The 15,206-nt window shown below is 40.5% G+C and overlaps 2 protein-coding genes across 5 annotated transcripts in view; both read left to right on the forward strand.

Annotated features, from left to right (window-relative positions):
- SPAST (spastin) overlaps positions 1-5,676 on the forward strand; it is a 40,847-nt gene extending 35,171 nt beyond the window's left edge. For all 4 annotated transcript variants that reach the window (XM_080914436.1, XM_080914438.1, XM_080914437.1 and 1 more), the window contains 2 exons: positions 4,328-4,368; positions 5,385-5,676. In XM_080914436.1, coding sequence (XP_080770562.1) covers positions 4,328-4,368; positions 5,385-5,507 — 164 coding nt within the window. In that variant the 3' untranslated portion in view covers positions 5,508-5,676. The remainder of the gene's footprint in view (positions 1-4,327; positions 4,369-5,384) is intronic.
- Positions 5,677-13,179: 7,503 nt separating this feature from the next.
- Positions 13,180-15,206, forward strand: part of SLC30A6 (solute carrier family 30 member 6) — a 29,128-nt gene continuing 27,101 nt past the window's right edge. The window contains exon 1 of the mRNA XM_080928815.1: positions 13,180-13,206. Coding sequence (XP_080784941.1) covers positions 13,204-13,206 — 3 coding nt within the window. The 5' untranslated portion in view covers positions 13,180-13,203. The remainder of the gene's footprint in view (positions 13,207-15,206) is intronic.

Here is a 15,206-nt window from a genome sequence, read left to right on the forward strand (position 1 = left end):
TGTCCTTATTGTATATTGGAGCATGTTTGGGGTATATGCCCAGAAGTGGAATAACTAGATCTTCAGGTAGTACTATGTCCAATTTATTGAGGAACCACCAGACTGATTTCCAGAGTGGTTGTAACAGCTTACAACCCCACCAACAGTGGAGGAGTGTTCCTCTTTCTCCACATCCTTGCCAGCATCTGCTGTCAACTGAGTTTTTGATCTTAGCCATTCTGACTGGTGTGAGGTGGAATCTCAGGGTTGTTTTGATTGAAACAGACTTTAAATGAAAAGGCTAGTACCCAAATGGTTGAGTTTTCCCCATCTGAATTAGACTAAATGAATGCAGCAGCAATTACCAAAATTCCATCCATGTTTGGTGCATATTGTATAAAAGAAAACAATGGTTTTTGTTTTTTTGAAACAGAGTCTGTCTATTTAGTTTATATTCATTAACTCACAATGTGGTGCAGATTGGCCTCAAACTTGTAGAGATCTACCTGCCTATCAAGTGCTAGGATTGTCGACATGTGCCAGTATGCTGTTTTACTAATTTTGACAAATCTAAGACACATAGCATATATAGTATTTATATGTATATATTTTGTGTCTCTTACTATTGACATGGGTTATCAAGTAAAATAATAATACATGTTTATTTAACTAGAGTTACAAGGTGATAGTTTAAAAGATTTACAGCTAGGCATGGTGGCATGTGCCTTTAATCTTGGTACTAGGGAGGCAGGGCAAATTTCTGTGAGTTCAAGATCAGCCTGATCTACATAGAGAGTTCTAGGACTACATAGTAAGAGTATGTCTTAAAAAGGGGAGAAAAGAGGAGGACTAGAGAGATGGCTACTTTTTCCTGAGAAGACGGGTTCTCTTGAGAGGGTAGAGTTCAAGTCCCAGAACCCACATTTCAGCTCAACATCTGATACTGCAATTTTAGGGATCCAGCATGCTCTGCCTCTGCAGGCACCAAGCACTTATTTGGTAAACAGACATATACACATAGGCAAAACACCCATACATTAAATCGGAACAAAAGGACTTTGAAACAGAAACTTGAAGCTTTTTAGACTTAGTATTCTGAAGTTCTAAAAACCTGCTAATAGGTAGGCACGGTGGCCCAGGCTTGTTCCGCCAGCTATTTAGGAAGCTGACATAAGAGAGTAACAAGAGCAAGGCCAACCCGGAGGCTTGCTGTAGTGTAAAAGGGGAGCACTAGGGCACAGTGCAGTGACTGGGCATTGCCTCGCACGCCCAAAGCCTGGTTCAGTCCCCAGTACTGCAACCAGTCAACAGCAACAGCAAAGGAAGGGCTAAAAGATGACTCAGGTTAGAAAGAACTCTTGCTGTGCAAAAATAAAATCCTCCTGCGTTTGAGTCTCCAACATGCACATGTAAAAATGCTGGGGAACATTTCCCAGAGGTTAGCTAGCCAGCTACTTTAGCCAAATAGTGAGTTCTGGGTCAGTGAGGTAGCTTGTTTTGTGTTGCTGTTGTTTTGTGTATTTACTTAACTGTGTGTGTCTGTGTGTCTGTGTGTTTGTTTGTATATTCATGCTTTTGTACAAGCAAGGAGGCCAGAAGAGGCATCCTGGTCTATCATTTCCTGCCTGTTAATTTGAGGCAGCATGTCTCTCTGAACTAAGTTTTGTGACAAGGCTTTTAGAAGTTTGCAAACCCTTGACGGTCTCTGTGGCCAGCTTCCTTGGAGCACACGGTGCTGGGATCTGACCTTCAGACTTCAGGATTGTGACGCAAGTGCTGTTACCTCTCCAGGCCCAAGGTCTTGTCTTTAAGGAATAAGGCAAAAAGCAGTAAAAGATGACACCAGACATCCCTATACAGACGATCTGTGTGCACAGTTGGCATCCACACATGTATGATGGCTCACAAATACATACCAAAACTTCATGTTAAGAACAAATGGAAAAACAGAAGCTGGCTGTGTGGAATCTGAGGGAGCAATCAATGGCAAAGAAAGTTGTTACACATAAGAACACTGAAGTTAAGAGTATATATAGCCAGGCGGCAGTGGTGTACACCTTTAATATCAGCACTCAGGCAGCGAAGCAGGTGGATTTCCAAATTTGAGGCCAGCCTAGTCTACAAATGTATTTCAGGACAGCCAATATACACAGAGAAACTCAGTCTCAAAAAGACAACAAAACCCCAAAAACATAATATATATAGACAAATGTGATAGGAAAGATACGTTACCTAGCCCACGTCTTGGTCCTACACTGATTCCCAGTCCCTGTCAGGAGTCCAGCGCTTGTGTAAGAGATACCTCTCAACCTCCCAAAGACAAGCCCCTATTGGGTGGAAGATCCTCAAAGTGAGAACCCCACCCCCACATCCTAAGAAAACAAACTGAGGGACCAGTCTTACCTCAGCACATTCTTTCAGTCTCTCAGGAGTAAGATGCTGAAACGTGCAGGCTGGAAACTAACACAGTGGAGATACCTCCACCTCCTAGATGCAGTCATCCAAAGGGCTAGGCCCAATCAGCTTCTCAACAAGTGTTGGAGGGTGTACATACAGTGGATGGCAGAAAATAATGCGATCCCCTGGTGTTCCTTCATTACTGATTGGTGACACAAGCAGAGATTCTCCAGGGAGATGGTAACTGATTGGATTTGGGTTACTGAGTTTGTTACTTGTTTCTCTCTACATGGAGAACAGAGGCTGGAGGGATGGCTCAGTGGTTAAGAGTACTTGTTGCTCTTCTGTAGGATTCAGGTCCAATTTCCAACACCCATATGGTAGCTCTCAAACATCTGTAACTCCACATGCATAGGGTCTGATTCCTTCTGGCCTCTGCAGGCACCAGGCATGTACATGGTACAGACAAACATGTATGCAAACACCCACAACACATAAAATAATAAAATAGGAATGAGGGGCTGGAGAGATACAATTAAGGGCACTTGCTACTCTCACAGAGGACTCAGGTTGGGTTCTCAGTACCTGCACTGGGTGGTCAGCAATGTTGCTGGCCTGTTTACTCCTTTACACATGTGCCATACACCTACATACACACACACACACACACACACACACACACACAAATGTGTGTGTACATATGTAAATGTTTAAGAGAAAAGAAATTTGTAATCATCTTCTCTGAAGTGTTGTTTGTTTGTTTGTTTGTTTGAGACAGGGTTTCTCTGTGTAGCTCTGGCTATCCTGGAACTCCCTCTGTAAAACAAGCTGACCTCAAACCACAAAGATCTGCATGCCTCTGCCTCCTGAGTGCTAGGATTAAATACACACACCACCAGCAAAGTATCAATTCCTGGTAGTAATGTAGGAGCAAGAGACTGAGGAAAAGTGGGTGTGTTAGTCTGTTTCTCATGGCAATGCTAGGGATTGAGGGCCTCACATGCTGGGATAATCTGCTGAGCTCCAGCCTCAGCCCCATTTGTATCTTACAGAAATTTAGTAATTAGAAAAGTATAGTTATGTAGAAAACAGAAACTTCTGAATAAAAAAGAAATCTAGTAACTGGAGAGGTGACTCAGTACTGAAGAAGACCCAGTATTCACATGACAATTCAAAACCAGCTATAACTGGTCTCCACATATACCAGGTGTGCACATGGTGCAAAGACATACAAAACAAAACACACATACACAGAATAAATTAATTTAAATAATCTTTTATAACCAGCATGTTGTATTCTTTTTAGTTCTATTTCAAGTTGTAAACTGTTGTTTGGGCAGATGCAAGAAATTGGATGCCTACACTTATTCCTAAGACACAGTAGTGTTCTTTTGTTTTTATTTTTATTGGTTTTACAAGACAGGGTTTCTGTGTGTAGCCTGGTTGTCTGGAAACGTACTCTGTAGACCAGGCTGCCTTTGAACTCAGAACTCAAGAGATCTGCCTGCCTCTTCTTTTTTTTTTTTTTTTTTCTTTTTTTTTTTTTAAGATTTATTTATTATATGTAATTACTGTAGCTGTCTTCAGACACACCAGAAGAGGGCATTAGATCTCATTACAGATGGTTGAGAGCCACCATGTGGTTGCTGGGATTTGAACTCAGGACCTCTGGAAGAGCAGTTAGTGCGCAAAACTGCTGAGCCGTTTTTCCAGCCCTGCCTGCCTCTTCTTACAAAGCGCCGGGATTAAAAGTGTGTGCCACCACTCCCTGGCCAGAGTAATATTCTTTTTAAGCATTTGTAAGTTTTATGTGTTCTCTATGTGAATATCTCTTGACTTCAAGGATATGTATTACACAGATACAATTAGATCGTTGTACTTACATTTGCTGATAAGAAACTTCAGCTTCAAAGTGTTTTTTTTTTTAAAGTATCTGACTTATGTTTTACAGAACTGAAACCAGAGCAAGTGAAGAACATGTCTGCCAGTGAGGTATATGCTATTTCATGATTACTTTGCTTTCATTTGAATCCCATAAAACTCATAATTTTTTTGTAGTGTGTTAATTAGAAACAACAGAACTTTAACTTTATTTCATTTCAAAATAAAAGGCCTATAAAATCAGTTATGATGGTTTTTTGGTAATAGTTTAAAAATGCAGACATTTTTCTCTCATCAAGATATGTACGTACTGAATAAAAAGTTACCAGAAGCTTGTTTTAATTTGTTAAAGGATACTTGTATGTTGCTGGGATATATAATTCAGTGATAGAATGCCTGCCTAGCATTTATAAGGCCTTGTGTTTGGCCTTCACAATGTAAACAGTAGGAAGTTAGTTGCACAGGCAAGCATCTGACATGCTGTTAAAGTCTCATGTTTATTGTTACCAACCCTTTTCCTTCATGACAAATCTAGCACTAATTTAGCAGATGTGATCATGGTAAGTAGAAGGTGACCAGTATGCAATCTTAGGAAATCTGGAGAGAAAAACTAGAAGTAAAGTAAGTTTTGGTTGCTGTCTTAGTTGCCTTTTTATTGACCAGGATGGCAGCAGGCATGTAAGCATGCTACTGAAGCAGTAGCTGAGAGCTTGCTCCTCCAACAAGGCCGCCTCTCTTCACCCTTCTCAACCCCACCAGCTCCAGACCAAGCATCCAAATGTAGGAGCCTATAGAGACTGCTCTTACTCAAACCAGCAGTTACACTTCCTGGTGCTAGAATTAAGTCATTTTTCCATTGTATTTTATCAGATTTTTCTCTAATGCATTTTTTAAGTGAGGGAAAACTATTTTGAATTGTTAATATCTATGAAGCTAAATACAAGTAATAAGAGTACAGTGGTGTGCATTTTTGTAAGATATCTTGTATAGCAGCAATATAAAAATACATTTAAATGATTAGCATGATTTTCTAAGAGTAAGTCTGTATCTAAAATTAACAAACTTCTAATCATTGTCCACTGTGTATGTATTCTTCATTTCTGTGTCTTTTTTTTTTTTTAATCTAGATGAGAAATATCCGATTATCTGACTTCACGGAATCCTTAAAAAAGATAAAACGCAGTGTGAGTCCTCAGACCTTAGAAGCATACATACGCTGGAACAAGGACTTTGGAGACACCACTGTTTAAAGGAATGAAGGCCTTTGCAAGCCCACAGAACACTGTACTTAACAAGAAGCAAGAGCTTCAGCTACAGGCACCTAGACATCGTTTACAGGACTTTGTAGAGTTTTCATTTTTGTGCACCAAACTTGAAGAGGAACAAGAAGACAAACCTAAATAAAATATGCAATATGAATGGAATTTTTGTTTAAGGCCTTCTTGGGTGATGGTGATGGCTTTCTCAGTGGGCACTTAGAGCACAGCAGAAACAAATTCTGGTTTATTACTGATAATAATCATTATGTAAATAATAGTTTGTATATTGCGTTCAGATGAAAGTATTCCAGAGACAGTGGATGGTAGAAGACACAGAAAGAGCCTTCTGTTTTCTGTCTCCTAGTGTTTTCCTTGCAACAGTCCATTTTCTGGTTTCCTTTGCTGCTGTCCTTTTGCACCCCATGAATACCAAGCGTCTGAGCGCTTTCCTGCTTTCTTACCAGCTCCAGTGTGCCAAATGGAAATCTTCCCATCTGCAGTAAGGGAGCTGTGCTGAGGCTTTTCCACCTAGATATACAGATAGTAAACACTTTATGTGTTCTTTCTACATTTTGTTTTTCTGTTTTATTGCCTTGCTGCCAAACAGTTTAGAAATTGGTTTAATAGCAACAGAGAGAATCTTGCACAGCCGAGGTTTGGAAGTCTGAGCCCCTCTGTCTATGTAACATGTATATCAGTCTTCGTGTGCCCTGCGGTATTTCTTTCTAATATGTCAGAAGTCCACTGGAGACTTAACTTACTCCATCTGGAACTCCGTTTTTGTTAAAGTTATTCTAATATTTTAAAGAGCCAGTTTTAACATAAATTGAGGCACAGGTGTGAGAAGGGACATATTAGGAAGTAAGACGTTTCTAGTTTATTACTTACACTTTCTTACTGTTTACAGACAACTAAATGCCAGTGGCATTACCACCTTTTACTAATTACTGTCCCTTCCATAAAACTTAAAATACTGAATTTTTCTACAGGGCATATATTTTATAGGTCTCTTGTGCTTACTCTGTAACTAAAAAGTGCTAGTCTGTTGATACACCTTTTGTTTCTGTAAAATGTATAGTAATTCTTTGTTGTTTGTATAGTAAATACGGCTGGACTTTTATTATAAAAATGCATTACAGGAAGTAGAGGCTCATGTGAGGCCTTTTAAGAATTGTATAAAGGCAAATAGATGTTTGCCATTAGTTTACTGGTTAAAAGTTTGTTTACAGAATTTTCTTTGGTGCTTAAACGATGATTCTATGTAAATTTAATGGGTAGAAAGAATAATTTTGTGATAGTAACACCAACTTTTCATGTAAGAAACATGTTTGAGGAAACATACCTAAACACTTGCCCTTTCCCCTCAGATAAAATTTTTATGATAAAGACAAACATCATCAATTTTACCCTTGCTCTTGTTAAAGATTTATTACTTAAACATAGAAGATGCATTATTTCTTAGAATCATATGCTATTTTAAAATCACATCTCTTAATCATGATTTTAGACATCCCTGGATCATGAAAATGAAGTTTCGATCAATAGGAAAACAAATTGAAACCAAAGCTGTGCATGAGTTTTGTTCTGGGCAGTGTGTTTTAGTTCTCAAACGTCAGTTATAAATACTGATGCTATTGCCCTGTGATGACGGTGAGAGGAACCGCAGCAGTCCTAACCCAAAATACTCAATAACGCTTGAAAACCGCACTGCATTTTCATTAGGAGGGACTCTTATCATCCTCACTATTTATGTATTAAGATGGGCTTCAGCTCAGCTTTTAAATAAGAGCCTTTAAAATCATGGTTAATTCATGATTCTTTCTGGACAGGTTTTAGGAAGTAACAAAATTTAAATGTGTAAAAGATACAAAATGAAGTTATAAAATTCTGAGTCAGGTATTACTGTGTGATGGTCAGTGTAGAGAAATGCCTTTGTTCATCAGGATGGTGGTTCAGCTACTGTTAGAGAAGTTCTGTGATGCTGAATGACCCAGATATACTATAGGCCATTTTGTTATTGTCTTTTAAGATAGGGTTTCATGGAGCCCACCTAGAACTCAGTGGGTGGCCTATACCTGCCATAAACTGATCTTCATGTCTGCGTCTCGCCAGCACCGGGAACACTGGTGTGCACCCACACCAGGTACAGGTTGCTGGGGTTTTCCAAATTAACATTAGACTGATTAATATTAATTTTAGATTTTGTGTTGAGCTCTGTTTACTGTTCAAGATAATGTTTCAGTAATAAGGTTTGGTAGTTCTTCGTGTTAACGTGACAGAGTCCTTGTAAGCTCGGTGAATTATTGATCACCTAACTGAGCCAAAGGAAAGGCTCAATACAATCTTCCCAAATCTCCTAGGGCTACAAAGCTTTTCTGAGACTAGATACCCGTTGAATTTACTTTTGTCTTTTTTGTTTTTAACAGCAAACAGAATTTTAAGTTAAATATATGTGGCATTCTTTGTTCATACTGTAAAATTGTTATATATCATACAAAAGCTAATTCTTTGATGGAATGAATGGACTACTTAACAGTTTGCTTTTCGTTTTCTTAAGTCAGATTTTCCTTTTAATGTCTGTCTCACTTTTTCTTCTGCAAAACAAATGACTTAAGGGTACATACAGCTATATAAAGTGGGTTCTATCGTAATTAATTTTGTTGTAAATAAATGACAAACTTTGTTTTGCCTTAATTTTTATGGTTTGAATTTTTGGTTTTTCAGGGGTGGTGATTTCATGGAGTTTTTTTTAACTCTTGTGCCAATAAACTCGAGCAGAATATGCAAAGCAGTGACTAGAAGGCTCTGGATAGCAACCCAGACCAGTTATAAAGGACATAAACTCCTGTTTGTAGAGCTCTTGTCTAGTCTATTTCCAGCTTGTGTAGTTCATTTGGAAATGAAATTCAAGCAGAGTGGAGCTGACAGGTTCAGAAGAGGTTTATCAGGCTTCTGAAACCCCTGGACCTGAGGAGGGAAAGCGTGTAAAGGTATTAGATAAAAGTTGGTCTCTGTCATCTGCAGAGTCCTTTCAAATCCTTGTACTTCCAAAATGTTCTGTCTAGCAGGAAATTCAGAGGAACCCAGCAGATGGCCAGGTCTAAAGGGCTGACTGAAGGAGCATTCCTGTACTCCAGCCCTACTGTGGCTAATGAGGACTTCAAGTTCAAGGCAATCTGTGTCACATAATCTCCAGTCCAGCCTCAGCTACTTAGACCCTGTCTCACAAAACAGACAGCCTGTGGTGATGGTGAGTGACTGTTAAGTCCTTCACCCTAGGGGCAAAGTGGGCAGGCTCTTGACTTCTGAGGTCCGCTTGTTCCACACAGAATGGTTCTCACACTTAAGATACTGGGACCCTTTAATCCAGCCCCTCAGGCTGTGCTGACCCCACCCATAGACCATTTTCATAGCTATGGCATATCCATAGATTGGCTACTGTTACAAATACCTGTGTTTGGATGGTTTTGGGTGACTCTGGGAGAATGACTGACTGACAGTTCCAAGCCAGCCAAGGAGGGTTATGCAGTAGACCTGTCTCAAAATCCAAACCAAAGAAAAAATTAAGGAGAGCAAAGAATGCACAAAAACCTGCCATTTGAGGGTATGGTTTTTAAATTGAAAGTGGACAGAGGGTTGGAGAGATGGCTCAGTGGTTAAGAGCACCGACTGCTCTTCCAAAGGTCCTGAGTTCAAATCCCAGCAACCATATGGTGGCTTACAACCATCTGTAATGAGATCTGATGCCCTCTTCTGGCATGTCTGAAGACAGCTATATATAATAAATAAATAAACCTTTAAAAATGTAAAAATCATTTTAAAAAAAAAGAAAATGAACAGAAACTCTGACAAATAATTTCACAGTGTCTTGGTTATCTTTTAAGTAGTTTAAATCCAGAATAGATACAGTATTCTTTAGAAGAAAACAGAATTGAGAGTTTTCACAATAGTACCCAAGTCAAATTCACAGTATAATATGTAAGTTTCCAAAGTAATGTAACTTATAATCAAAATATGTGGAAAGATTTACATATCGCCCCCCCCTTTTTTTTTCAGGGAAAATAGTTGGGGATGTTAATTAATTTGTAGAAAAGGGGATAACAGATCCTAATTTTCAGCAGAGAAATAGAAATTACAAACTCAGCACCCACATGGTGGCTGACAACTATCTGTAATGAGATCTGATGCCTTTTTCTGGTATGTCTGAGGACAGCTACAGTGTACTTATATGTAATAAATCTTAAAAAAAAAAAAAAAGCAAGACCTAAAAATAACAGTCTAGGGCTGTTGGGGTTGAAATCATTATTCCTGTGGTAATCTAGAGTCCGGTGTCAGACCAGGTGCCTTGAAGGGGTCATCTGCAGTGATGGGCTATTTAAGAATGGGCAGTCAGTCAAGAATCAGGACCGTAAGATAGAATTGTGGGGAAAACTCTATTTTTCAATACTGGATTTCAGTCTTAAGAGGACTTAACAGGCCCTAGGATTTGCTTAGGGTAGTGTTTCTTCCACACTTCCTGTAGAGCATGCCTTTGAAAAATTAGGCTGTGCTTGTATTTTTCTTGTAATCACAAGCATAGTGACTTCAGTCCAGCCTGGGCTACCTAAGACATGATCTCATTTAAAAAGATTAATTTAAATGGGCCATAACTCAAAATAGTTTGCCACTGATCTTAGACATTACAGTTGTGTAAATCAATCTGTACACATTCTGGTAAAGTCATGATCCAGGTTTTTTTTTTTTTTTTTTTTTGAGCTGCCTATGTGTTGATATCATTGTTTACCAAACACTGAGTTATGATAAAAAATAGACAAAACCTACTAGGTACTACAGTAGACTAACATCAACTGGGATGTATTCCACGCAGCATTCACCCCTAAAGGACTTGGCTATTGCTGCTTTCCTCTGCTGGCTTCCCAGAGCCTACAAAGTTCAGACCATCTTTTTTGCACCACCCTTCATCCTTTATGTTTTTTTTTAAGTTGGCTATTTTATGTATTTACATTTCAAATGTTATCCCCCACTCCCCCTGCTTCTAGGAAGATGCTCCCACTCCCTCCCACTCCAACCTCAACACTCCCTGCATTGGGGAAATGAGCATTCACAAGACCAAGGGTTTCTCCTATTGATCCTCTGCTAAATATGCAGCTGGAGCCATGGATCCCACCATATGTACTCACTGTTGGTGTTTTAGTCCCCAGAAGCTGGGGGGGGGGGGAGGTTGGTTGGTTGATATTGTTCTTCCTATAGGGTTGCAAACCCCTATGATCCAGATTTTAACATGTTATATGATGCCACATTTTAAATCTTGAAATACATGTTTTGTAATTTCGCTTTTGTTGAGTGTTTTGTTTCCTTTTTAAAATATTTATTTATTTATATCAGTGCACTGTAGCTGTCTTCAGACACCACAGAAGAAGGCATTGGATCCCAGCCACCATGTGGTTGCTGGGATTTGAACTCAGGATCTCTGGAAGAGCAATCAGTGCTCTAACCACTGAGCCAGCTCTCCAGCCCTCCTTTGTTGTTGTTTTGGAGTTTTTGTTTGTTTATTTGTTTGTTTTTGTGACAGGGTTTCAAAATAGCCCTGGCTATTCTGGAACTCTTGCTATCCTTGGAAATCTTGTAAAGCAAGCTTGCCTCAAACTCAGAAATCCTCCTGCCTTTGCCTCCCAAGTGCTGGGATTGAAGGGACGTGGTAACTACCACCTAGCTTGAAATACACCCTTTCAATGAGATATTTGCTTTAGCTTATTCTGCCTGGAAAACAATAATTTTCAAGAGTATTTATCACACCTTGAAGCAGCTTTTCTGAGGGGCTGGAGATGGCTCAGTGGTTAAGAGAGCTTCCTGCTCAGTTCTAAGGACTGAGCTTGAATCCCAGTACCCTAGTTGGTGATTTTCAAAAGCCTTTTAACTTCAGCTCCAAGGCACTCTAATGCCCTCTTCTGGACTTTGCAGACACTTGGAGACACACAATATTAAAAAAAAAAAAAAAAAACTTTTCTGACCACTTATGAATTAGCTACTTAGTCAATCAATATGTATAACATTAACTCACCCTACCCTCCTTTTTAAAAGACAGGGATATCACTGTGAAGTTCTGGCTGGCCTGGATCTCACAGAGCTCTGCTTGCCTCTACCTCTACCTCTCTCTAGCTACTAGGACTAAAGGTGTGATCCACCATACCTTAGCACCTTACTCTTGACATTATACTACCCACAGATAATTTTTTTCGGCTTGCATGTGTCTCTTACTAGAATACAACTGCACTAAGATCAGTGCCTAAAAATGAGGTCTACAAATACAATCTTTATAAACTGCTATAACATTACTATACAGTATAAGAAACTATAGAGATTTAAAACTGTGCTAGAGAATAAACCAGTGTATGTTAAATTCAAAATCAGATATTCTGAGTTCCACACTAGCTTGTGAAACAGATAAGACTTAAGGTATGTTTCAGATTTTTAAAAATACTTTATTCTTGGGCAGTTTGGTAGTATATAGTACATTTTAGCCCTTGTCTCATCTCATCCCTACTCCCTCAATGAATTGTTCTTCCCAAGCAACCCTCCATTACTGTTATGTCCTTTTGGTATCTTTGGTAGTGAAATGTGGTTTGACTTCAGTGTCCTGACACAGCCTCCCAAAACGGACGCCACATGGAAAGCAGTGGAGGCCATACGGTATAGTGCCTACTTTTTTTTTTCCTTTAAGTTTGAAATGATCTCACTAACTGGGGAGGCTGACAGTGGTCTATTTTAAAGCCCAAGTATGCTTGGACATAATATTCCTACCTCAGTTACCAAATCTATAGGGTTGCATATTTTCACCCAGTTTAGGCAATTGAACCTTTGTGTGTCACCGGTCACACACAAGGGCTTTACTACCTGGTGGTAGTGTCAGATCCTCTTAATCTGCAGTAGCCACATGGATGCCCGGAGTCAATATGGAGTGTGTTTTTGTTTGTTTGTTTGTTTTGGCTTAGTATAGTTTTCTTTTTAGGGTTTCGAGACAGGGTGTTGCTGTGTAAAGCATTCTTCCTGCCCCAGTCTCCAGCGTTAGAATACAAGCGGGCAATGCCGCACCCTGACCGGTGAGGTGCACCAATAAAGTGCACGTGGAGGCCAGAGGACAACCTCATACTTAAGGTTGAGGTCCACCTTGGGTTTTGAAATAGGGTCATTAAGGATTGACACACCTGCCTCTGCTTCCTAAGTGCCGAGATCAAACAGGTGTGGCCACCATTATGGCGGAGGTTCCTGTGATTTAACTCAAATCCGAGTGTTCTTAAGTCACGCGTTCTCTGCGACGTTGTTTTTAATGAAACCGAGTTGGGAATGTGATATTTGTATTTTAATATAGGATAAGTCTACGTCGAGGAGCCTGGCCTTGAACTCACCGAGACATGCCCTCCCTTACTGTGACAGTCCTAAACGTCCCCAGCTTTTTCATTTGTAAAACAGAAGTATTAATGTACTAAAGCGAACAGCCCCGCCCAGAGCAGCGGTAATCCGCCCACTTCTCAGGCCTGGGTAGCCGGAAGAACGGTGACCTTGGGCACATGTGCAGTTCCGCCCCCGCCCTCCCTGCAACCAATCGGACCCTAAAGGCCCGCCTCTTCCGCTTGGGAAATGCGACTTCTCAGAGCGTCTTCCGGCAGGAGCTGTACGGCTCCTTACCATGGTGAGTTGGCCGTGGGGTGTGCGGGTTTCTTGCGGGGTGTTTCCTCCTGCTTCCTCGCCCGAGCACCCTGCTGTAACCGCAGCCGCTCGGAACTGCGTGGTTAGGGCTGCGCTGGGGTTTCCAGAGCTCCGGTCCTTTAAGGGTTCCTGCTCTGTGCTTCTACAGCTGTGGATCCCAGATTTTCCTGATGTTAAAATTAAAACATCATCCGAAAAGTGAACACCGTCAGCGACTAGAGGAGCGATGCTTGAACAGGGTTTTACAGGGCGTGTTCTCTTGTTTGCATTTTCATTCAGTGTTTAAATGTAGCTTGGCACCGACCATTCTTTAAGCACCAGCGGCTGGCTACAGAAAAGGTTAGTGGAGCAGCTAGTGAAAGGTTCTAGTATACGCTATGGTTATTGAAATCCCACGTTTTTCCTAAAAATGAGCTTAATTAGTTCTTATATTAAGCTGAGTGTTATGGCACATGTGTGGCCTACAACTCAGGAAGCTGAGGCAGGAGGGTTGTAATTTGAAGCCCATCCCAAGTTACATAGAGACCCTACCCCTGCCCCAAAAATCTAAAATCCAAACAGCAAAATTCACAAGTCAAACATGATTCTCTCAATTTTAAGTAGAGGTGGGCAGGTGGTTGCTTTTCAGATGTCAGAGTTCTGGCCACCCTTTGAAATGGTCACAAAAACTCATTGAGCCCTTACTGGTAATTCGCATATGACAATGACATGTTTCTGTTCTTACTGTTGACACCGTAAAGTTTTCTTCTTTGAATATTAAAAAAGTCACATAAAAATGTCTAATGAAGAGCCTTTAAAGAACTTACTGTATTATTTTAAATTGTGGGGGTATGTGCTGGTGAGTGCAGCTGAGGGAGAAAGCCAGAGACATTAGATCCCCTGGAGCTGGCAGTTGTGAGCAGATGTGGATGCTAGGAATCAAACTTGCATTCTCTGGAAGAGCAGTAAGTGTTCTTGAGTACGGAGCCATCTCTCTGGTTTGGAGATTTTTTTTTTTCTTTTTTCTATTTTGTGTATGGATGTTTTGTCTACCTGTTTCTTGGTGCACGAAGTATGTGCCCGGTTCCTGGGGAGAAAAGACTCTCCTAGAACTGGAATTACAGACTACTGTGATCCCCATGAGGGTGCAGGGAACTGAACTTCGGTCCTTTGTAAGAGCAATAAATACTCTTGACTTGAGTTATAGTTCTGGCCCTCGGTAGAGAGGAAATAACACACAGTACTTTCATAAAACTTCAGTGATCCTTTGGGTATAGAAAATGGGTAAAATAACCAGCTGTGGTTTGTGTCTTTAATCCCAGCACTCTGGAAGCAGAGGCAGGTGGACCTCAGAGTTCTGGGCCAGCCTGGTCTGTATAGAATGAGTTCCAGGATCTCTAGTGCTACACAGAAACCCTGTCTCAAAAAACAAAGCAGGGGATGTAAAATTTCCCTCTTTGTGGGGAGGCCCAGTGACCAGACAACCTTCAGTTAGTTCAGCTTTAAAGAAATAAACATTCACAATATACATAGTGTAGCAACAGCTTACAAACTGTGTTGTTTGAACTGGACCTTTGTACCTAATTCGCATGTGCCATCCCATCTCCCTGTATTATTAGTGTTGATGTCCTCCATGACTGCGTTCCCCTCTTTTGTTTCCCCCATGTTATTTTGAGACGTGGTCTTTGACTGATCTGGGAGCTCATCTATTCTAGACTGGCTGGCCAGTAGGTTCTAGGAATCTTATTTTTTGCCTTTCTGAGAATTGAACCTACAGCCAGATCCCCCTTTGTGGAATGTGGGGGAGGGAAGCAACACTCTCTATATATCTTAATATATATAAATCCTAGGTTTGCCTCAAACTCAGAGACCCTCCTACCTCTCTGTCTTGCTAGTGATTAGAAGCCTGTACTAAACACCCCTCCTCTTCACATTTCTGAAGACATGAATTCATCAATTCAGCTAGGCTTGCTTACCAAAGACCTCCAAGGAGAGTTGGAGAGA

The sequence above is a fragment of the Micromys minutus genome (assembly GCF_963924665.1).
Source record: "Micromys minutus genome assembly, chromosome: 1".
Lineage (NCBI taxonomy): Eukaryota > Metazoa > Chordata > Mammalia > Rodentia > Muridae > Micromys > Micromys minutus.